Genomic DNA, 22715 nt, shown 5'->3' on the forward strand with positions numbered 1-22715 from the left:
CGAGGAAGAAAAAGTGTAAAAAAAATTCTAACTCATGGACAGTTTTGTTTCATCCCTTAACCTACCTTCATTTTTTCTTTTTTTTTTTTTTTGGTAATCCTTTATTTTATGTAGTATAGTTAGAATTTTTAATAAGGAGGACTTTCAATAAAAGCTTGGGAATGTATGATCATGATTTTATCTTTTATCTGAACATTTTTGTTGTTGATATCATCTGGTCAAAATCATCTAAACCATCACTTATCATTTGAAGTGATTTCACCAAACAATCCATTTTGCATCTTGCCAAAGACTCAGTCATATAATGTGGAAGAAAAACATTAACCTCTTTGATTAAACATAGTTTACATTTTCATTAGTGTTAGTCATTCCAGTATTTATTTTATGGATGAATTAGAATATTATAAATGAGAAAATATTAGGTACTTTTTTAATATCCCACCCTCATTTCTTCTACACATACTTCCATCACTGGATTATTTTAAAGCATTTCTGATATAATTTCTACATGTATTTTCAAGAGAGAAAATAGATTATATGATAACAAGTTGAAATTTCTATAGATGCAAGAGATTTATATTCAAATTCACATACTGGGAAGCTGATTAATCAAATTTTTGGCAATTTTGAAAGGAAAAATAACTTTCCATAACTGGGTTAATTTTATCAATATAAAGTTACAAAAAACTAACATCTTACCTGTGATCATAAAAACACAAGGCTGTTGGTGGGCAACATGACTAAACAGAGGCACCCAGCACTTGCCTTCTCCACAGAGAACCAAAACTGCTGCCTATTAAGCTAAGCAACTGGGAGAATAGTGAAATTCAACAGCAGAGCAGCTGAAGCCTTGTGAAGTCCAGAGACCTGACATGGCAGCATAGCAAGAGGAAAATCCCTTATCTGCTGCCCCAGCTCCACCAGGAAAAATGTAAAGAAGAAAACTCTCAATACAAATTCTGACAGTGGTAGCTTTGGTAAATCCATACAATAGCCTGGATTTAGGAAAGGAATTCACATCTCCCAGCAAATACCCAAAGTGCTATAACCAGGAGCCATTTTGAGAGGGGACATAATGTCCAAATTTAAACTGTGTTAGGAGCCAGGTGCAGTGACACACACCTGTAATCCCAGTGTCTCAGGAGGCTAGGCAGGTGAATTACAAGTTTGAGGCCAGCCTCAGAAATTTAGCAAGACCCTGTCTCAAAAATTAAAAAGTGGAGGCTGGGGTTGTAGCTCAGTGTTAGAGCGCTTGCCTAGCATGTGTGAGGCACTGGGTTCGATCCTCAGCACCACATGAAAATAAGTTATTATGTCCCATCTACAATTCAAAATATTTTTTTAAAAAAATTTAAGAGGGCTGGGGATGTAGCTCAGTGGTAAAAACTGTTTGGGTCAAAAACTCCTGCATAGTTGCAACTCTGGGACACGACAGACATTCCATTGCCACATCTCAGCTCATGGGTGCCTCCTAGCCAGACCTGGTTTGGTGGAATGATCAGCAAAAGCCCATTGGGAATGTTCCCTCCCTCCTGCAAACACCTCAGCCAGGAAGAATTTTACCCAGCTCCAGCCACAACCCACTCCCATTCCCATCTCTTGAAGGTGCTACAAGTGAAAAACAGAGGGTACAAAAGCCCCCCTCTATCACCATGTTTCCAAGCACGTATATAGCTATGGACCCTGGAGTTCTGCTCCTGGGCAGGCAGACCGTTGCAGCAGAAAGGAATAACAATTTTTCCCACCTCTGTACTTACTCAGGTCCCCTGCATTGGTTGCCTTGCATCTTGCCTTATCACACACTACTGATAAAACTAGGTGTGAATGCCACAAAGCGAGTGATGTGATTCCTGTCCTTCCTCCCCTAGAAGCACCTGAACCAGTACCTAATTATAGGCCAAATGCTTTCAACTCCTTACCACTATTACTGGTGCAGTCAGTGGCAGGGACAAATCTGATAACAAAGCCAATGTCACCAGTGCCTGAGGAAACCTCCATTGCCCAACAGGGGCCACCATTCCCATTGTAAGAGTAGCCACACAGGCTGCACACTCTGCTACCTATACCATGCCTGCCAGAACTGCTAGAGTCCCCATTCTTGCACAACCCATGGAGACAATGGGTCCTTCCAACTGTAATACAGTACATACTGTGTCCAAACTCACTAATCAGCCAAAGAAGCCAAAAGGAGATTACACTAGAATGCCCAGTTGGAAATAAACTCACTGTTATAAAATAGAACAACACCCCAAAACACATCTTTAGAAGAAAACCATCCCATAAGAAGGCCATCCCATAAAAGTGATTGAGATATTCATTTCACTAGATGCACAAATCTCAACATAGAAACCCAAGAAACATGAAATGTGAAGCTGAGCACTGTAAAGAGTAACCTTTTTAAAAACAGTAAAAGCCAGGCGCAGTGGCACAAACCTGTAATTCCAGCAACTTGGGAGGCTAAGGCAGGAAGATAGATTGCAAGTTCAAAACCAGCCTGGACAATTTAGCAAGACACTATTTCAAAATTTATAAGAGCTGGGGGTCTAGTTCAGTGGTCTGATGCCCCTGGGTTCAATCCCTGGTATTGGGAGAGGGGAACGCCTCTGAGGTTCAAGAGAAAATATAAATACAAATTAAATTAAATAGGAAGCCAATTAGAAAAGGGTTCTATAAATCAGATGACACAAATTCAATTGAAACCCTCAACAACAGATTAGTTCAAGAATAAAGAATATTTGAGCTTGAAGACAAGTCTTTTGAAATACCACCATCAGATGAAAGAAGAAAAAATAAGAATAAACGCTGCATTCAAGATATTTAGGACACCATTAAAAAAATCAAACATCCGCCCAAAGAGGAAGAAACAATGGTTAAAGGAAACAGAAAACTTACTCAGTGATTATAGCAGAAAACTTCCAGAATCTTGAAGAAGACAGACATCCAGGTACAAGAAACCTATAGAAGGATTGGGGTTGTAGCTCAGTGGTAGAGCGCTTGCCTAGCACGTGTGAGGCTCTGGGTTCCATTCTTAGAACCACATAAAAAAATAAATAAATAAAATAAAGGTACTGTGACCATCTACAACTAAAAAAAAAAGAAGAGGAAGAAGCCTCTAAACCCCAAATAGACTTGACCAGAAATAACCCATACCATGATATAATATAGTTAAACTTAGTTAACTAAATACAGGACTAAAGAATTTAAAACCAGCAAGATAAAAGTGTTAAGTCACATTTAAGGGCAATATTATTAGACTAACAGCAGATTTCTCAGCAGAAATTCTTTAGGCTGGGGATGAGAGAGTGGGCATGGAATGATACATTTTAAGTCCTGAAAGAAAATGACTTCCACAGGGTAGGGTGGCACATGCCTGTAATCCCAGCTACTTGGGAGCTTTAGGCAGAATTGCAATTTCAAGGCCCTTAACAACTTAGCAAGACCCTCTCTCAAAATATAAAAAGGGCTGGGGATGAAACTCAGTGGTAAAACACACCTGGGTTCAATCCTCAGTCACACTCACATACACACAAAAGAAAGAAAAGACAAAGAAGCCCTTGCCAACCAGGATTAATTACTATAGCCAGCAAGGCTAACCTTCAAAAGAAAAGAGATATTCCAAGATAAGCAAAAACTAAGGGAATTCATGACCACCATATCAGCCTTTCAAAATATGCTTAAGGGAGTCCTACACCCAGAAATAGAATCAAGGTAACTAACATGATGATAGCATGTGAAAATATAAATCCTATTAGAAGAGTGGCTGCACAGCCAGGCATGGTGACACATGCCTGTAACCCTAGCTACTGGGGAGACTATGGCAGGTGGATTAAAAGTTTGAGTCCAGCATGAACAACTTAGCAAGACCCTGTTTCAAATTTAAAGGGGGCGGGATGTAAAGTGGTAGAGAGTTTGCCTAGCACATGTGAGGCCATAGGTTCAGTCCCCAGTACAGGGATAGGGTAGGGAAGAAGACTCAACAATATTTTGCCTATAATAAACCCACCTTGCCAGTAAGGATACACACAGACTGAGAGTGAAAGGATGAAAATGTTTTTTCAAGCAAATGGAATCCAAAAGCAAGTAGAAACTATACTTGTATCTGATAAAATGGTGTTAACACAAAAATGGGCTGGGGTTGTGGCTCAGTGGTAGAGCACTTGTGAGGCACTAGATTTAGTCCTCAGTACCACATAAAAATAAATAAATAAAAGGCATTGCATCTATCTACAACTAAAAAAATATTTTAACAAAAGACAAAAACAATAGGAAAGGACAAGAAATTCATTGTAAAGTGATCAATTCATTAAGAATATATAACAATTATAAGTCTTTATCCACCTAATAACAGCACTCAAGTTTATAAAACAAACACTATTAGACCCCCTTTGGTTAGGGATTTCAATACTCTACTCTCACCAATGGATAGACACCCCACTGCCCTCCAAAAAACAAAAAAAACAAGGTAAGGAAAAAAAGAAAAGAAACAGACTTGAACTACACTATAGATCAAATGGACTTAACATTTACAGAATATTCCATCAAACAGATTCATGAGCACATGTAACTTTTTCTAGAATGGACCACATATTAGACCATTAAAGTCTTAAATTGAAAAAAAAATGAAGTCATCCTATATTTTTTCTGATTGCAATGGAATGAAACTAGAAATTACACAAATAGAGACTGAATAACACTTTTGAATGAATAGTAGGTCTTTGAAGAGGTAAGAAGGGAAATTTTAAAATTCCTTGAAATGAATGAAAATGGAAATACAACATAATGAAACATGGGATACAGCAAAATGAAATAGGGTCTAAAAGAACAGTACGAAGAATCAATGAGGGGCTGGGGTTGTGACTCAGTGGTAGAGCGCTTGCTTAGCATGTGTGAGACCCTGGGTTCAATTCTCAGTACCACATATAAGTAAATAAAGGTCCATCAACAACTAAAAATTATTTTAAAAATAATCAATGAAACAACTATCTGAAAAAAATAAGCAAAGTTGACAAAAGTTTAGCTACACTAATCAAAGAGGGGGGGGTTGGTAGGAGAGATGCAGAAAAATAAAATGAGAAGTGAAAAAAGACATTACAACTGATGCTACGGAAATTCCAAGGATCATCAGGGATTATTTTGAAAACTAGTAACAAATTAGAAAATCTAGAAAAGACAAATTTCTGCCTCATGACTATTGAATGGAACCAAAAGAATATAAAAAACCTGAATAACCAATAAAAAGTAATGAGTTTGAATCAGTAATAAAAAGTCTTCCAACAAAGAAAAACCCAGAACAGATAGCTTCATTGTTGAATTTTAACAAGCTTTTAAAGAACCAATACCAACTGGGCACAGTGGTGCATGCCTGTAATCCCAGTGATTTGGGAGGCTGAGGCAGGAAGGTTGTGAGTTCAAAGCCAGCCTCAGCAAAAGCGTGGTGCTAAGCAACTTAGTGAGAGCCTGTCTTTAATAAAATACAAAATAGAGCTGGGGATGTGGCTCAGTGGTGGAGTGCCCCTGAGTTCAATCCCCAGTACACCCCTGCCCCACAAAAAGAACTAACATAATGCTATTCAAACTCTTCCATAGAATCAAAAAGGAGAGAACGCTTCCAAACTTATTCTATGAGGCCAGTATCACCCTGATAACCAAAATATGTCAAGGACACAATAACAAAAATACTACAAAACAATATCCCTGATATCAGAGATGAAAAATTCTCAACAAAATACTAGCAAGTAGCTGAGGTTGTGGCTCAGTGGTAGAGCACTTGCCTAGCATAAGTGAAGCACTTGGGTTCGATTCTCAGCACCATATAAAAAAATAAATAAAAAGGTCCATGAACAAATTTTAAAAAATAGATACTTGCAAATTAAATGCAATAGCATATCAAAAAGATCAGATACTGAAAAAAAAAAAAAAAGATCACATACTGACCGGGATGTAGCTCAGTGGTAAAGCATTTACCTCACATACATGAAGTCCCAGCACTGAAAAAGACAAAAAGTAAAGAAAAGGGGCTGGGGATGTGGCTCAAGCGGTAGCGCCCTCGCGCGGCATGCGTGCGCCCGGGTTCGATCCTCAGCACCACAAACAAAGATGTTGTGTCCGCCGAAATCTAAAAAATAAATATTAAAAATCTCTCTCTCTCTCTCTCTCTCTCTCTCTCTCTCTCTCTCTCTCTCTCTCTCTCTCTCTCATCTTAAAAAAAAAAGTAAAGAAAAAAGAAAGAAAACACAAAACGGTGGGAAGGGATCAGGTGCCATGATCAAACTGGTTTCATTCCAGGGATGCAAAAATGGTTCAACATATGCAAATCAAGAAACAAAATACATCACACAAATAGAATGAAGAATAAAAACCACATGATCATCTGAACAGATACAGAAAAATCATTTGAAAAAATTCAGCATCCTTCATCATAAAATCCCTGAACAAAATAGGTAAAGAAGGGTCATACCTCAATATTGTAAAAGTTTTTGTTTTTTTTTAATATTTATTCTTTAGGGGCTGGGGATGTGGCTCAAGTGGTAGCCGGCTCGCCTAGCATGCTTGAGGAACTGGATTCAATCCTGAGCACCACATAAAATAAAAATATATATAATTATGCTCCTTTAAAAATAAATAAATATTTATTTATTTATTCTTTAGTTATAGGTGGACACAATACCTTTATTTAATTTTTATGTGGTGCTGGGGATGGAACTCAGTGCTTCACACAAGCTAGGCAAGCAGTTTTCCTCTGAGCCACAACCCCAGCCCCACTATTAGTTATATATGACAAACTCAGTCAACATTATACTGAATGGAAAAAAAATGAAAGTATTTCTTCTAAAACCGGAAACAAGATAAAGATGTCTACTCCCACCATTCTGAATATAGGACTATAAATTTTAGCCAGAGCAATTAGGTAAGCAAAAGATATACAAATAGAAAGGAGGAAGTCAAATTATCCCTGTTTGAAGATTATATATTTCTACACATAGAAAAGCCTATAAAAGATACCAATAGGAGCGGGGGATGTGGCTCAAGCAGTAGCGCGCTTGCCTGGCATGTGCGGGGTACTGGGTTCCATCCTCAGCACCACATACAAATAAAATAAAGATGTTGTGTCCACTGAAAACTAAAAAATAAATATTAAAAAATTCTCTCTCTCTTTAAAAAAAAGATACCAATGGGCTGGGGCTGGGGCTCAGTGGTAGCACACTTGCCTGGCAAGTGTGAGGCATTGGGCTTGATTCTCAGCACCACATATAAATAAATAAATTAAATAAAGGTCTAATAACAACTAAAAAAAAAGATCAAATTTTAAAAAAAAGATGCCACCACCGAAAGACTATTAGAATTGATTGATGAATTCAGTAAGTTAGTACAAAAGTTAGTAGCTTTTCTATATACCAATGAGTTTGCTAAAAAAAAAAAAATCATGAAAGCAATCCCATTCACCATAGCCACATACACACACATGTACCCCCCACACACACACACGTAGGAATAAACTAAGTGAGAGACCTCTACAATGAAAATTATAAGACACTGAAGAAAGAAGTTGAAGAAGACACTAAAAGTAGAAAGACCTCCTATGTTCATGGATTGGAAGAATTAATATTGTTAAAATGTCCACACCACCCCAAGCAATCTACAGATTCAATGCAATCCCCACTAAAATACCAACAGCATTCTTCACAGAACTAGAAAAACAATCCCAAAATTCATATGGAAGCACGAAAGACCCCAAAGAGCCAAAGCAATCTTGAGCAAAAAAGAGCAAAGCTAAGGCAACACAATACCTCATGAATTTTAAGACACACCACAGAGCAGTAGTAACAGAAAGCAGCACGGCAGTATTTGCAAAAATTGACATACAGACTGATGAACAGAGAACCCAGAAATAAGCTCATTCATCTATAGTCACCTGATTCAACAAAGGTACCAAAAATATAAGTTGAAGAAAGGACACCCTTTTTAATAAATGGTGCTGGGAAACCTGGGTATCCACATGAAGTTTGAAGCTTGACCCATACCTCTCACCCTGTACAAATACCTACTCAAGATGGGGACTGAATAACACTTAATGTGAGCCCTGAAACTCAAACTGTTAGGGGAAAACATAGGAAACACCAAGATACTGGTACAGGCAATGAGTTTCTGGATAGGACTCCAAAAGCACAGAAAACAAAAGCAAGAATTGACAAATGGGATTACATCAAACTAAAGCTTCTGCACAGCAAAGGAAACAATCAACAGAGTGAAGAGATTACATACAGAATGGGAGAAAATCTTTGCCAGCTATTTATCTGACAGAGGGTTAATATCCAGAATAAATAAATAAATATACATATATATTTATATATATATATCTCAAAAAAATTTTAAAAAGAACGAATCCAATTTAAAATGAGCCAATGATCTGAATAGATACTTCTCAAAAGAAATGCAAATGGCTCATACGTATATGAAAAAAATATGTTCAATGTCATTAGCCATCAGGGAGATGCAAATCAAAACTACAAGATACCATCTCACCATAATTCAAATGGCTATTACTTTTTAAAATACCAGCAAGGATGTGGAGAAAAAGAAACTCTAATATTGTTAGTGGGAGTGCAAATCAGTATAACCACTATGAAAAACAGCTTGGAGGTTCCTCAAAACACTAACAGCAGACCTATCAGCAGATCCAGTGATAGACACCACTCCTACTGACACATCAGAAGGAAATGGAAGCAGCCTACAAAAGAGTTGCCTGCCTACCCACATTTTGGGCAGCACTATTCAATAGCTAACATATGGAATCAACCTAGGTACCCGTGGACAGATGAATGGATAATGAAAATATGTTATACAGGGGCTGGGATTGTGGCTCAGCGGTAGGGCGCTTGCCTAGTACGGGCAGGACCTGGGTTCAATCCTCAGCACCACATAAAAAACAAACTGCATTGTGTTGTGTCCATCTACACCAAAAAAATAAAATAGAATAATATTTTTTAAAAAAGAAAATATGTTATATACAAATCGGTGCTTTACTCAGCCAAAAAGAATGAAATCCTGTCATTCACAGGAACATAGATGGAGCTGGAGGACATCGTGTTAAGCAAAATAAGTCAGACACAGACAGTATTGCACACTTTTATGTGTGGAAACAAAAAGATGACAAGGGATTTCTGGGCCCAGCAAGGGAGTAGGTGATGGGGGCAGGAGGGTAAACGGATGGAAAGATCAGTGAGTCCATTCATCTGTGCAACATGTATTGATTATAATTTTAGAAGAAAACAGCCATAAAACCATTATCACACTTAAAAACTTACCGATAAGCTGGGCTTGGTGGCAAACATGTCCCAGCTACTCGAGAGGCCGAAGCAAGAGGATGGCTTGAACTCCTGAGTTCAAGACCAGCTTAGGCAACATAATGAAAAAAAAAAAGTGCCAATAATTCTGTCATTTCATCTGATATTCAGTTCATTTACTATTCTCCTCCATAATTGCCCCATAAATTTTATAGTGGATTTTTTCTAATCAGGTGCCATATAAAGTCTGCATTTATTTATTGTGATACTGAGAATTGAACCCCAGGGCACTTTATTGCTGAGCAACATCTCCAGCCCTCCTCTTTTTTTTTTTTTTTTTTTTTTTTTGAGACAGAGTCTCACTAAACTGTCCAGTCTGGCTTGAACTTGTGATCCTCCTTTCCTCAGCCTCTCAAGTGACTGGGATTACAGGAGTATACCACTATACCTAGCCTGCAATTTATGTTTGATTGCAGTATCTCTTAATTCAGTGCCTCCTCCTGTTTTTCCTGGGCAGGGATTCAGTGAAGTAGCTAGCTGTATGGCGGACAAGAAGCTTGATCAGGTAAAGCTTGATCTTTTGGGAGGAACACGTCATGGGGGGCGGGCTGCTCCCAATGACTACCTCCGGAGGCCTGTGAGGCTCGGGGCTGTCTCCGTATTGCTCAGTTTTTATGGATGCAGATGTTGTCAGGCTGATCCTGTCCTGAGGAAGCTGATTGATACAGCTGTCTCTGCTGAGCTCTGTTTCTTAGGGCTTATAAAACCATGATGATACTCAAATTGTTTTCATTCCTCTGGTGTTTATTAGCTGGAATTTGCCAACTAGGAGAAAAAAACTTTCCCTCACCAATTACTTGGTTTCTCTGAGGTGAAATTTAGGCAAGAAAATTAACACCAGTGCTCCTTTCCCTTTATTTGCCAGTTTTCAGAATGTTGAACAGCCGTACCTTCTCCATTTCATCTCTGCCACCACCCTGATCGCCCTGATCTTACAGGTCAGGCCTGGCAGAGGCCCAGCGCCTTGCTTGGGACCCCACAATAAGGGGTGGAGCTGAGGTGCCAGCTTGAGTCTGACTGTCCTTCAAGCCAATGCGGCTTCCCCAGAGGCCACAGTGTTTCCTGATTACCTGTCACTTGAAAACTTTCGTGAGTTATGGAAGCACTTGGGAAGCCTTAAAGGCACTGAGTGACATGTTAACTAGTAGCATAGGAGGCTGCCTGGGTTTTCCCTTAGTTTCACTGTTTGTGTTTTGACTGACAGACTAATGCTATGGGCATTCCTCACTTCTCTGGTACAGGAAGGGTCTGTGGACTGCTCTGTACTCTCTTTCCAAATTCTCGCTGTGTAAACCCACACCATCTAAGAGCTACTCCCTGCCTCTACACCCAGGTGACTGCAAATTGCAATTTCCAGCCCTGACTGGTTTGATTGCAAGGCTGGGATGCCTATTCAAGCTCACCTACTAGGCCAGATGTAGGGCAGGGCCAAGATGGCTGTAGTCAGGCTCCCTTGCTGAGGCTTCTGGTGGGCTATGTTTTTAGTATGTAGCCAAGTCATGAACACTCAGGGTCATAAACACTTGCTTGTGAGCAGGCACTCACTTATGGAACCTGTTGGCAATGTGCCTTTTTTGTCTGGCCTGCATATAAAAAAGGCCTATGGAAATGATTCAGGGAGCTAAATGGAACTGGAGCTGGAGGCTAAAAACCACCTCTGAACAACTGTTCTTATCTCTTATCCCAACTGCATTTTTCATCTTCTTCTACCTGCCGGGATCCTGAGTCTGTTTCCTAGAGCCTAAGCCCCCACAGGACACCAACTCTCTACAAGAACTCCAGATTTCAACTAGTAAAATCACACCCATAGCTGGGTACAGGGATGCATGCCTGTAATCCCAGCAGCTCAGGAGGCTGAGGCAGGAGGATCACGAGTTTAAAGCCAGCCTCAGCAACAGCTCCCTTTCCCTCCCTATCCTTTGCCCTATCTAGAGTTCATCTAATCCTCCCATGCTGCCCCCACCATCCCCATTGTGAATCCAGCATCCTTATATTAGAGAAAACATTCAGCATTTGATATTTTGGGATTGGCTTATTTCACTTAGCATTATATTCTCCAGCTCCATCCATTTACCTGCAAATGCCATAATTTTACTCTCTTATAATGTTGAGTAATGTTCCATTGTGTATATACACCACATTTTCTTTATCCATTCATTTACTGAAGGGCATCTAGGTTGGTTCAACAGTTTAGCTATTGTGAATTGTGCTGCTATAAACATTGATGTGGCTGTGTCCCTGTAGTATGCTGTTTTTAAGTCCTTTGGGTATAGACCGAGGAGAGGGATAGCTGGGTCAAATGGTGGTTCCATTCCCAGTTTTCCAAGGAATCTCCATACTTCTTTCCATATTGGCTGCACCAATTTGCAGTCCCACAAGCAATGTATGAGTGTCTTTTTCCCCACATTCTCACCAGCACTTGTTATTGTTTGTATTCCTTTTTTTTAAATTTTTAGTTGTAGGTGGACAAAACGCCTTTATTTATTTATTTTTTATGTGGTGCTGAGGATTCAACCAGTGCCTCACACGCACTAGGCGAGCATTCTACCACTGAGTCACAACCCCAGCCCCTGTTGTTTGTATTCTTAATAGCTGCCATTCTGACTGGAGTGAGATGAAATCTTAGTGTAGTTTTGATTTACATTTCTCTAATTGCTAGAGATATTGAATATTTTTTCATATATTTGTTAATTGATTCTATATCATCTTCTGGGAAGTGTGTGTTCAGTTCCTTGGCCCATTTATTTATTGGATTATTTGGTTTTTTGGTATTAAGATTTAAAAAAAAAATTTTGTAGTTGTAGATGGACAAAATGCCTTTATTTTATTTGTTTATTTTTATGTGGTGCTGAGGATCGAACCCAGTGCCTCACACATGCTAGGCAAGCGCTCTCCCACTGAGCTACAGCCCCAGCCCTGGTATTAAGATTTTTGAGGGTTTTTTTTTTAATATCCTAGAGATTAGTGCTCAATCTGATGTGCTTGTGGTAAAAATTTGCTCCCATTCTGTTGGCTCTCTATTCACCTCACTGATGGTTTCTTTTTCTGAGAAGAAGCTTTTTAGCTTGAATCCATCCCATTTATCAATTCTTGATTTTAATTCTTGTGCTATAAGAGTCTTTTTTTAGGGCTGGGGATGTGGCTCAAGCGGTAGCGCGCTCGCCTGGCATGCGTGCGGCCCGGGTTCGATCCTCAGCACCACATACCGACAAAGATGTTGTGTCTGCCGAGAACTAAAAAATAAATATTAAAATTCTCTCTCTCTCTCTCTCTCTCTCTCCTCTCTCACTCTCTCTTTAAAAAAAAAGAGTCTTTTTTTAAGAGAGAGAGAGAGAGAGAGAATTTTTTTAATATTTATTTTTTAGTTCTCGGCGGACACAACATCTTTGTTGGTATGTGGTGCTGAGGATCGAACCCGGGCTGCACGCATGCCAGGCGAGCGCACTGCCGCTTGAGCCACATCCCGAGCCCTATAAGAGTCTTATTAAGGAACTTGGGGCCTAATCCAACATGATGGTGATTTGGGCCTACTTTTCTTCTAATAGGCGCAGTGTCTCTGGTTTAATTCCTAGGTCTTTGATCCACTTTGAGTTGAGTTTTGTGCATGGTGAGAGACAGGGGTTTAATTTCATTTTATTGCATATGGATTTCCAGTTTTCCCAGCACCATTTGTTAAAGAAGCTATCTTTTCTCCAATATGTTTTTGGTGCCTTTGTCTAATATAAGATAACTGTAATTATGTGGGTAAGTTTCTGTGTCCTCTATTCTGTACCATTGATCTACCAGTCTACTTTGATGTCAATACCATGCTGTTGCTCTGTAGTATAGTCTGAGGTCTGGTATAGTGATGCCACTTGCTTCACTCTTCTTGCTAAAGATTGCTTTAGCTATTCTGGGTCTCTTATTTTTCCAGGTTACCCCAGTTCTTAACACGTGAGTTTTATGGGCTCCTTTGATAAGTGATGTGACCCAAAGTCTGCCCCACACCTCCCAGAAACTATCCTGAAATCCATTGGAAAAAGAGCTTTCACTATAGATCTATAAGCTTACAGAGTATATTTAAATAGATTTTAAACTTATGTCTTGCAAAAGGAGGGAATAACAATAGAGAAAGTAAATACACATTGGAAAAGATTGAAGTTACTTTTTAAATATAAGGAAAATCATAATTAGCAAGGTAAACCTGTGCTCTGAAAGAAGCACGTTTCCAAAGAGGGAGTGAAACAAAGCCATAAAACAGCAAATTCCCTAAAAACTAATCAGGCTGTTTTTCAGGAAGGAAGCAAGTCCAGAAACCTAGGACCTGACCAAAAATAACCTTCAGAACTTGATGGAACCTGAGGAATAAAAATTGGACCTCACAGACCTAGAATAAAGGGAGGGGTTCAGGAAGCTCCAGAATCATCCACAAGATGCCCTGGGCCGGCAGACCCTCTGGAGTGCTGGCTGACCCAAGTCTCCCAGTTGCAACCAATAGCCCTCCAGTTCCCCTCACCCAACGCCACATAAATGCCTTCGCTGCTGATGAGGGAGACAGATTGGAGTGTGCTCCTGTCTCCTTGTCAGATGACCCACAATAAGGTTCTTCCTTTTGGCAAAATGGCAGTCACATGGTACTGGGTTCTATGCATGTCAGGCAGCAGATTCTTGCTCAGTTATAGGAATCTATTCTGTTCAGTTTTTTGTCTTAGGATACATCAATTTTTAAATTATGGGGTGAAGAATAAACTCCCAGCATCCCTTCTGCACCCCTTCCTATCTCTCCTTGTCCTTCCACACTCTGTTCCAGCAACACCAGTTCCTCAGATGCATCTATTGCCACACCTCCAGGCCCCTGCATAGACGGCACTCTTAACTGAGTCTGTCCTTTCCCCACTACTTTCTCCTCTGTGAACTTCTCAGACTCCCTTCTTCAAGGAAGAATAAATCCCATAATTCTTCACACTCACCCACTATAGGGCTACTTACAGGATATTACACTTACTCGTGTCCAAGCCCCTCTCCTTCACTCTAAACTTCTGGGGGCAAGAACTATGGGCTACTTACCTCCATACTGGCTCTGGACAGGGGTGCTCTGGAACTGTGTACTGGTGGGGCCATGCTGAGAGCTGAGCTCACACAGAACCCACCCAGGATAGGCTCCTGCCTGCTTTGACACTGTGCCCCAGATTTCCCAAACAAAAGAAATGAGAATTGAATATGAGAGATTACTTCAATGTTTATTTAAGGACATACTTTTTTACCTCAGGGGAAAAAATACAAAATTCCTTTTGTAAAATTCATCCAAATAAATTATCGAAGTCCCATGTACTACAAAAGACACCTGTAATTCTGGCTACTCAGGAGGCTGAGGCAGAAGGGGTTGGAAACCAATTTATCGAGACCCTATCTCTAAATAAAATAAAAAGGAACAGGGGTATAGCACGGAGGTAGAGCATTCCTGGGTTCAATCCCCAGTATTGGAAAACTTTTTTGAAAAAAACTTTTCCAAATGGAATAGATGATGGCCATGTTGCCCAAACTGGTCTTAAACTCCTGGACTCAAGCAATCCTCCTGCCTCAGCCTCCCAAGTAGTTAGGACTATAGGAATCTGCCATCACAGTTGATCTTTTCTTTTTTTGTTTGTGTGTTTGTTTGTTTTGTTTGAGATGGGGTCCTGCTATGTTACCCAGGCTGGTTTTGAACTCCTAGTGTATTAGTTAGCTTCTTGTCTCTGCAACAAAATATCTGAGATAATCAAGTTTTTGAAAAATATTTTATTTTATTTGTTTATTATTTTTTTAATGTGGTGCTGAGGATCAAACCTAGGGCCTCGCACGTGCTAGGCAAGAGCTCTACCGCTGAGCCCCAGCCCCACCCGATAATCAACTTTTAAGGAGGAAAGGTTTATTTTTGCTCACGGTTTCAGTCCGCAGTCACTTGGACTTGTTGCTGTGGTAGCACACCCCATCATGGCAGAAGCACATGAAGGAGGATGTGTGTTCACCTCCAGGCAGCCAGGAAGCAAGGAGGAAGAGGAAGAGACCAGCATCCTAATATCCCCATCAAGGGCATCAAGTGACTTAACTTTCTTCTAATAGGCTGTACTTCCTAAAAGGTTCCACCACTTCCCAATAGTGCCACCAGCTGGGGGCCAATTCTTCAACCCACGGGTCTTTGGAGGACATTCCAGGTCCAAACTACAGTACCTGGGTTCAGGTGATTCTCCAGCCTCTGCTGCCTGAGGATTACAAGTGCATACCACTGAACCCAGCCTGATGGGTTGATTTTTAAAAGCTTTTTCTTTTATTCTTTGTATAATTTTATTTTTAGATTTAGAGAAAAGTTGGGCAGAAGGTACAGAGAATTCCAATATATCCTTCTTTTATTTATACAAGTATCAGCAAATAAAATATATTTTTGGTTTCTTTCCTTTCTTACACAATCAGCATACCATATGCACTGATCAGATCTTGATTTTTTTTTACTTAATTTATCCTGAAGCTCTTTTGAAACAATACTTGGAAAGTATCCATGATCTTTTGTTTTAAATTTTTTTTTAAAGAGAGAGAGAGAGAATTTTAATTTTTTTTTTTTTTTTTTTTTTTTTTTAGTTTTCGGCAGACACAAAATCTTTTTTTTTTTTTTTTTAAAAGAGAGAGCGAGAGGAGAGAGAGAGAGAGAATTTTTAATATTTGTTTTTTAGTTCTCGGCGGACACAACATCTTTGTTGGTATGTGGTGCTGAGGATCGAACCCGGGCCGCACGCATGCCAGGCGAGTGCGCTACCGCTTGAGCCACATCTCCAGCCCCCAGACACAAAATCTTTGTTGGTATGTGGTGCTGAGGATCGAACCCGGGCCGCATGCATGCCAGGCGAGCGTGCTACTGCTTGAGCCACATCCCCAGCCCCTCTTTTGTTTTAATTATTGAACCATACTTTATTTTACCCATCCTCTGAAGATGGTCATTCAGTTTATTTTTAAAAAACAAAAGATTGACCAGGCCTGGTACTGCATGCCTGTAATCTCAGTGGCTTAGGAGGTTGAGGCAGGAGGATCATAAGTTCAAGGCCAGCCTCAGCAATTTAGCTGAGGCCTTAAGCAACTTAGTGAGACCCTGTCTCAAAATAAAAAAGTAAAAAGGGTTAAGGATGTGACTCAGCGGTTAGGTGCCTCTGGGTTGAATCCCTGGTAACAAAAATAAAATAAAAAACAAAAGATTGGAAACAATGTAGTGATAAAAAACCTCACATGTCTGTTATTAGATACATATATTGACTTATCATAGGACATGTCCCTAGAAGTGGGATTGCTGGACCAAGGGGGAGAGATGTCTGTGGTTTGGATAGACAAAGCCAGATTGCCTCTCAGAGGACTGGACCACCGTGTATGCCACCAGCCACAAGTGACAACTGAAGCCCCTTTCAGCTTTAACAGTTCTGATTCTGTCTCCTGTCAGTCCCAGCCCAAGGGAGAACTTCGTAGGGAGCTTTTCTGAGACGTGGGCTCCTAGAATGGCCACAGCTGTGCCACACGCAACAGAGCCCACACTAGATACCAATTGCTTTCTGGCAGAACTTCTAGGTTATTCTGCACAGATGGTTTCTGAATTGTAGGAAATCAAAAAGCTTCCAAAGAGTCACATTTTCCTGGAAACCTACTCTCCTGCTGGGGTGACCGAGCCCCACAATCTGTGCCTGCCTGGCACCTGAAAGCAAAGCTCAGATTGGCTCTGTGGTCCAGTGTGGTTGTCACTTGTCTATTTATATCTCAAACGACGGAGGTGGGGGGTGTAGCTCAGTGGTAGAGTACTTGCCTAGCATGCCCAAGGACTGGGCTCAATCCCCAGCACCACCAAATGTGGATACATGTATTTTTTCAAACAATTAAAATAGGATAATATTTAAAATCCATTTCCTCAGACCCACTAACCACATTTAAAGTGCTCAAAAGCCACAGGTCACTAGTGGATACCATCTTGGACAGGGCAGATAGAAAACATTTTTGTAGAACATTCTACTGGATTATATTGCTCCAAAACAGTGACCCTTTGTATGCCGCTATTAAAAATGAAAAGAGGGTTGGCGTTTAGCTCAGTGGTAGAGCATGTGCTCGGCATATGCAAAACCCTAGATTCAACCCCCAGCACCATTAAAAAAAAAAAAAAAAAGTACAGAAGAATGACAACTAAATGCCATCAGTGATCCTGGACTGGATCCTGGTCCAGAGAAAAGACATGAATGGCTCAACCAGCAAAATTTGGATCAGGTCTGATATTAGCAAATAGCATTGCACAGTGTTAATTTCCTGGTTTAAAAGAGTATACTGTAGTTACGTAAGACATTAATAATTGGGAAAGCTGCTTGAAGGGTATTTGGAAATTCTTCATACTATTTCTGCAACTTTTTTGTAAGTCTGAAATTATTTCAAAATTTAAAAAGTTTTAAAACATAAAAATTATAAAATAAGGGCTGGGGTTGTGGCTCAGCAGAGAGTACTTGCCTTAGTACATGCAAGGCGCTGGGTTCAATCCTCAGCACCACATAAAAATAAATAAATAAATAAATAAAATAAAGGTATTGTGTCCAACTACAACTAAAACATATTTTAAAAATACTTTAAAAATTATACAATAAGAGGGGGAAATGAGCATGCACTTGCAAGGAGCCTCTGCCATAGACATGCAAGGTCAGGCTGGGACTCACTAAGTTGCTAGCTGTAAAGAACAGCAGCCACAGGCATACTTAGTCACAACTGGACACAGTTGATAAGGACCATCATCTAGAGACAGGCAGAACAACACTGGAGCGTGATAACAATGAGCACCAACTTGGAACTGCACATAAACTGCTTGTCCTGCCACATCAGAGAGTTTTGCTCTGAGGAATCAGTGAGACTGGCCACCTTGCTGTCCATCCATCCCCAGATCGAATCCACCATTCCCTGATGTCCAACCATCAGCTGGAGAGAACCACTGGACAATAACAACATCTGCTCTTCGGTTAAGAGAAGTTGCGTGGCATCAGAGGTACTTTGGGGCTCGAGGTTGCCCTAGTATTGTGTGATGTGCTTGTTGTGTTAATTAGTGTGCATTAGATGCTAGTTAGGGTGCTCCAGCATACCCAACACTTTTTGCATTAATTGTTTGTGTTTGATGATTGGTGTGATCGAATATACGCTTGCATTTAAAGACAATAGACCTCTGAGTAATTATTAATAGCGCCACTCACAACAGCACCCCTCTTGTCCGAATACACAAATAAATTTGTAACTACAGGTAGGTGTGGGACAAGCGTGCCATTCTTAAAAACCAGTGAAAAAAACAGGCGTGGTAACACGCACCTGTAATCCTGGCTGCTGAGGCTAAAGCAGGAGGATCACAACTTTGAGGCCAGCCTCAGTAATTTAGTGACACCTTGTCTCAAAATAAAAAGCTATTGGGAATGTAGCTCAGTGGTAGAGAGCCCCTGGGTTCTATCTCAGTACAGTAAAACACAAGCACACACTAACAGTGAACAAATTAAGAAGAGTTCATTTTGAAAGAGACAGATGGAGCCCTTTCCCCGGGTTGGGTGGGAGGCCTGCTGGGTTTGACAACAGGCCCCATCATCTGATTAGTGGTGTGACTTGGGCAAGTAGCTACTCCTCCCTGGGCCTCAGTGTTCTATCTGTAAAGATGTCCCTTGTATAGCAGGGAAGAGACTGTGAGTGTCTAAGATAATAGAGGTGAAAATGAGCAAAGAGCCAAAGGACCTGGGACGGGATCACCTGCAAAACCTAGAACAGGCCTCCTCTGGACCAGTCCTCCCAAAAAGGATTATAAGCATTTGCCTGCTGGTGTCTGCTTCACTACACACTTCAGTAGAAACAGTTGTGGGTCTGTTAACAGTGGTCATTTGAAAAGCACTTAAGGGTTGGTCATCTTCTGTTCAGGTGGCCCCTGATTACATGGCTGTGCACCTCCTGGGGGCCTTCGGCTCAGCATTTGCTTTCTTCCTAATACTCTCTGCAAAACACAAGAATCTTATGGCTTCAGTTCTACCCTCCAGGGCAGGTTTTATATTTTAATTTCCTGCCAGACTTGGTGCTAAGAAAAGGTACAACAATTTTATATGAGAATATTTTGGAAAAAGATAAAAGCCATCCCTAATTCTTCCACCCACAAATAATTCTCTGCTTTCCCACCTTGCCTATGGCAGCCACGGGTCAGCCAGCACCCCAGGGACATTACAGTGTTTAAAACTTTTTTGTCGTGAGCTGATTTTGTTTTTTAATGAGGAATTAGTGCCAGACCTTTTATCCTCCTGGCCTGAAGGTTCCACGGGACTCTCTGAGTCCCAAATCAGGATTTTGGGATTGGCATGATTAAGTAGGTTGTGATGACCTCAGAAGTTTTATTTTCCAGATCTGACTGGTTCAACTCATATTAAGCCGGTTTCTCAAGTCTTATTTTGTGAAAAAGAAGTCTGAAGGCTGTTCTAGACTTATTCCAAACTAGGGGCGAAATTCAAGGCATGGAGGGTTGGCAAGGGAGAGATTATAGGGGGCTGTGAAAATCAGAGGGTTCATTTAGGCCGCCCACCCTCACTACAGGGATGGAGAAACCAGGGCCAAGGGGCACTGCGATTTGCCCAAGGCTCCTCCTGGGTTTGAGGAGGAAGGAGGGCTAGGACTAGGAATCTGGAAGATTCAGTTAGCAACACAGCTTACTGGTCTGAATAGCCCCTTGGGGCTGGGCCACATTCCAGCTAGGGGCACACAGCTTGTGAGCCCAACTCTTACCAGCCAGGTCCCTCCTGCCAATGGCCACCAGGCCCTCGAACAGCGCTTTACTGGGATTCTCACCAGCCATGACCACGCCATGCAGCCAGATGAGCAGCATCCTGTGGCCATGCTCCTGATAGCTCCTGGTGCCTGAGGATGACAAGGGAAGAGAGAGGAGCCATCCATGTCTTTGTGGCCTTCTGTAGCCTCCTGAGCATGCCCAGCTACAAAAGAGGCCAAGGACCACCTCAGGCCTCTCTAGCAGGCTCAGCCCAGAGGTGGCTGGGGGTGGGGAGGAGCCGCATCTCAGATGGGGTGGTGTCAGAGTTTGTATCTCAGGGACCTAGAACATCCCTAGTCCCAGGCTTTCTCCTGAGCATCCGCTACACAACCTGTCAGTGTCACTCTGAAGAAAGAAATAAATGGCATATGTCCCTACGGTAGCAGGATGCACACAATTATGTGCCTCATCTCTTTGACTGGTCACAATCTGTGCCTTGCATGCTAGTGGCCCTGTTTTCCAGTGAGAAGAGGGCTTACTGAGAGGCAGAGCTGGCCACGTTCTTTTCCCTACACTAGATGTTCTCAGCCTTACCTGCTCCTTGGAAAGATCCGGAAAGCATGGGAAAATATTGGCACCACAGGCTCACCTCACCCCAATGCAGCTGTGCCCGAGTCTGGGGATGGCTTAGGCCTTGAGCAGTTTCAAAGCTTCTCAGGTGATCCCTGCATACAACCAGGTTTGGGAAGTAACTGTCCACACTATCCTGTGTCCAGTGTTGGGGGTTAACGTGTTTTAAACCCTCATGACTAAGTCAGATTTTCCTGCCTGGGATGCAGACAGATGCTTGGCCACATCATCAGATCCAGATGAGTTGGTTCACTGTATCCTGTGACTTTTTGTGTTCTTCTCTCGGCCCTCAGCAGACACTTCCTCATGGTGCTTGCCCTTGATGTGACTGGTGGGAAAACTCAACTGGTCAACCCACTTATCTCAACACAATTAAATAGTATTTTCCCCGACTCCCACAATTTACAAATTTCCTTTATCATACATGAGAATTCCTATCTGTAATAGAGTTTAAGTTTGGACTCTCAGCTTCCGTTGATTCTGAAGACTGTGAAGTCCTCAGGTCACTGGGAGGGAGAGGGGGGATACACCCTGTGCAAGGGGCCAGAGTTGGAAAGGGGCATGTGGGTTGCACAGCTTTTTTCCTCAGGAGCACAGAACAACTCAAGTGCCCCTCACCCCTCTGTGCCTTGGTTGCTGGGAGGGGGGCAGGCTGGTACCTGTCCACTGTTGCTCGATGGCATAGATGTGTGCCTCGGTGAACTCCCAGGAACATGCCAGCTTCTTCCACTCCTGGGGCCGCAGATACCTGGAGGCCAGTCGCCATAGCACAGAGCGGAACTGCTGTGTTTCTTGCTGATGGTCCTGCTTAAAGGACAAGTTCTTCCCCGAGGAGTCATTGGGGTCCCTGCATGAAAGGTGGTCCTGTGGGTAGATCCCAAAAGTGAAGAAGCCATGGGAGGGGGTTTCCGTGCCAAGGTCTTGAATAGGAGTAACACAGGGCTGCAGCCCCAATTACCCTATGACCACCTCTGCTGAGGAGCCTGGAACTGGAGTCAGTGGGGCCTGAGGCTCAGGATCCACTGGGGTCCTGACTCCATGCCATGCCTTGGAACCCAAGGTGCTCGCACACTCCTTCCACCCAGAATTCGGTTTCTCTCCTCCCTGACGGTCAACCCCACTGCCATAGTCAAAAGAGCACTCCTGGGCCACCTCCTCCAGGAGGCCTTCCCAAATTCCTCTGGTCAGAAGCCTTTCTCTCTCAGTGCTTTTTGTTTGATTTGGTTTTTGATTTGTTTGTGTTTTGGGCCCTGTGCATGCTAAACAAGCCTTCTACCACTGAGCCACAGCCCCAGTCCCATTTGGGGTTCTTATAGCATGTTTGTCAACAGAATGACTCAGAAGCTATGGCCAAAACCAGGCAGGCCAAGCATCAGGCTTACCAAATCCCAGCAAATAGTGAAAGCTGGGGTTACAGGGTCCTTCCTAGGCAAAGCGGGTAATAACATTAGGGGTTACAAAAGAATTTGGAAATAGCATAAATTAAACCCACAAAAACCTAAAGCCCCCCCCCTAAAGGTAATGGATGTTGAGTTCTAGTTGTTTCAAAGTTCAAGGTGAAAAAAATTACCTGGCATTTGCAGCTCCAGATCTTGCATCCTGGTCAACCATCTGTGGCCAGTCACCTGGGAAGTGATGACCCAGGAGCCTGGTTCTCACAGGGTATTAAAAATTGTTTCTTAGGGGCTGGGGGTGGTAGCTCAGTGGTAGAGCACTTGCATAGCATGTGTGAGGCTCTGGGTTTGAGTCTCAGCACCACATATAAATAAATAAAATAAACATACATCAACAACTAAAAAAGAATTGTTTCTTAGGGCCTGGCATGGTGGTGCATACCTGCCATCCCAGTGGCTTGGGAGGCTGAGGCAGGAGAATCACAAGCTCAAGGCCAACTTGGACAACTTAGTGAGACTCTGTCTCAAAATAAAATAAAAAGGACGGAGAGTGTGCTCAGTGGTAAAGCACTTGTCTAGCAAGCACTTGCCTTGGGTTCA

General features: G+C 41.8%; 1 protein-coding gene across 19 annotated transcripts in view; it reads right to left on the reverse strand.

Annotated features, from left to right (window-relative positions):
- Positions 1-14542: 14542 nt before the first annotated feature.
- Ankdd1a (ankyrin repeat and death domain containing 1A) overlaps positions 14543-22715 on the reverse strand; it is a 67114-nt gene continuing 58941 nt past the window's right edge. For 11 of the 19 annotated variants that reach the window (XM_078049483.1, XM_078049476.1, XM_040274439.2 and 8 more), the window contains 2 exons: positions 21381-21585; positions 14543-20240 (listed from right to left, as the gene is read on the reverse strand). In XM_078049483.1, the coding sequence (XP_077905609.1) occupies positions 20020-20240; positions 21381-21585 (426 nt within the window). In that variant the 3' untranslated portion in view covers positions 14543-20019. The other 8 variants (XM_078049480.1, XM_078049482.1, XM_078049475.1 and 5 more) reach the window with 6 other exon arrangements.

The sequence above is a fragment of the Ictidomys tridecemlineatus genome, chromosome 5, assembly GCF_052094955.1.
Source record: "Ictidomys tridecemlineatus isolate mIctTri1 chromosome 5, mIctTri1.hap1, whole genome shotgun sequence".
Classification (NCBI taxonomy): Eukaryota; Metazoa; Chordata; class Mammalia; order Rodentia; family Sciuridae; genus Ictidomys; species Ictidomys tridecemlineatus.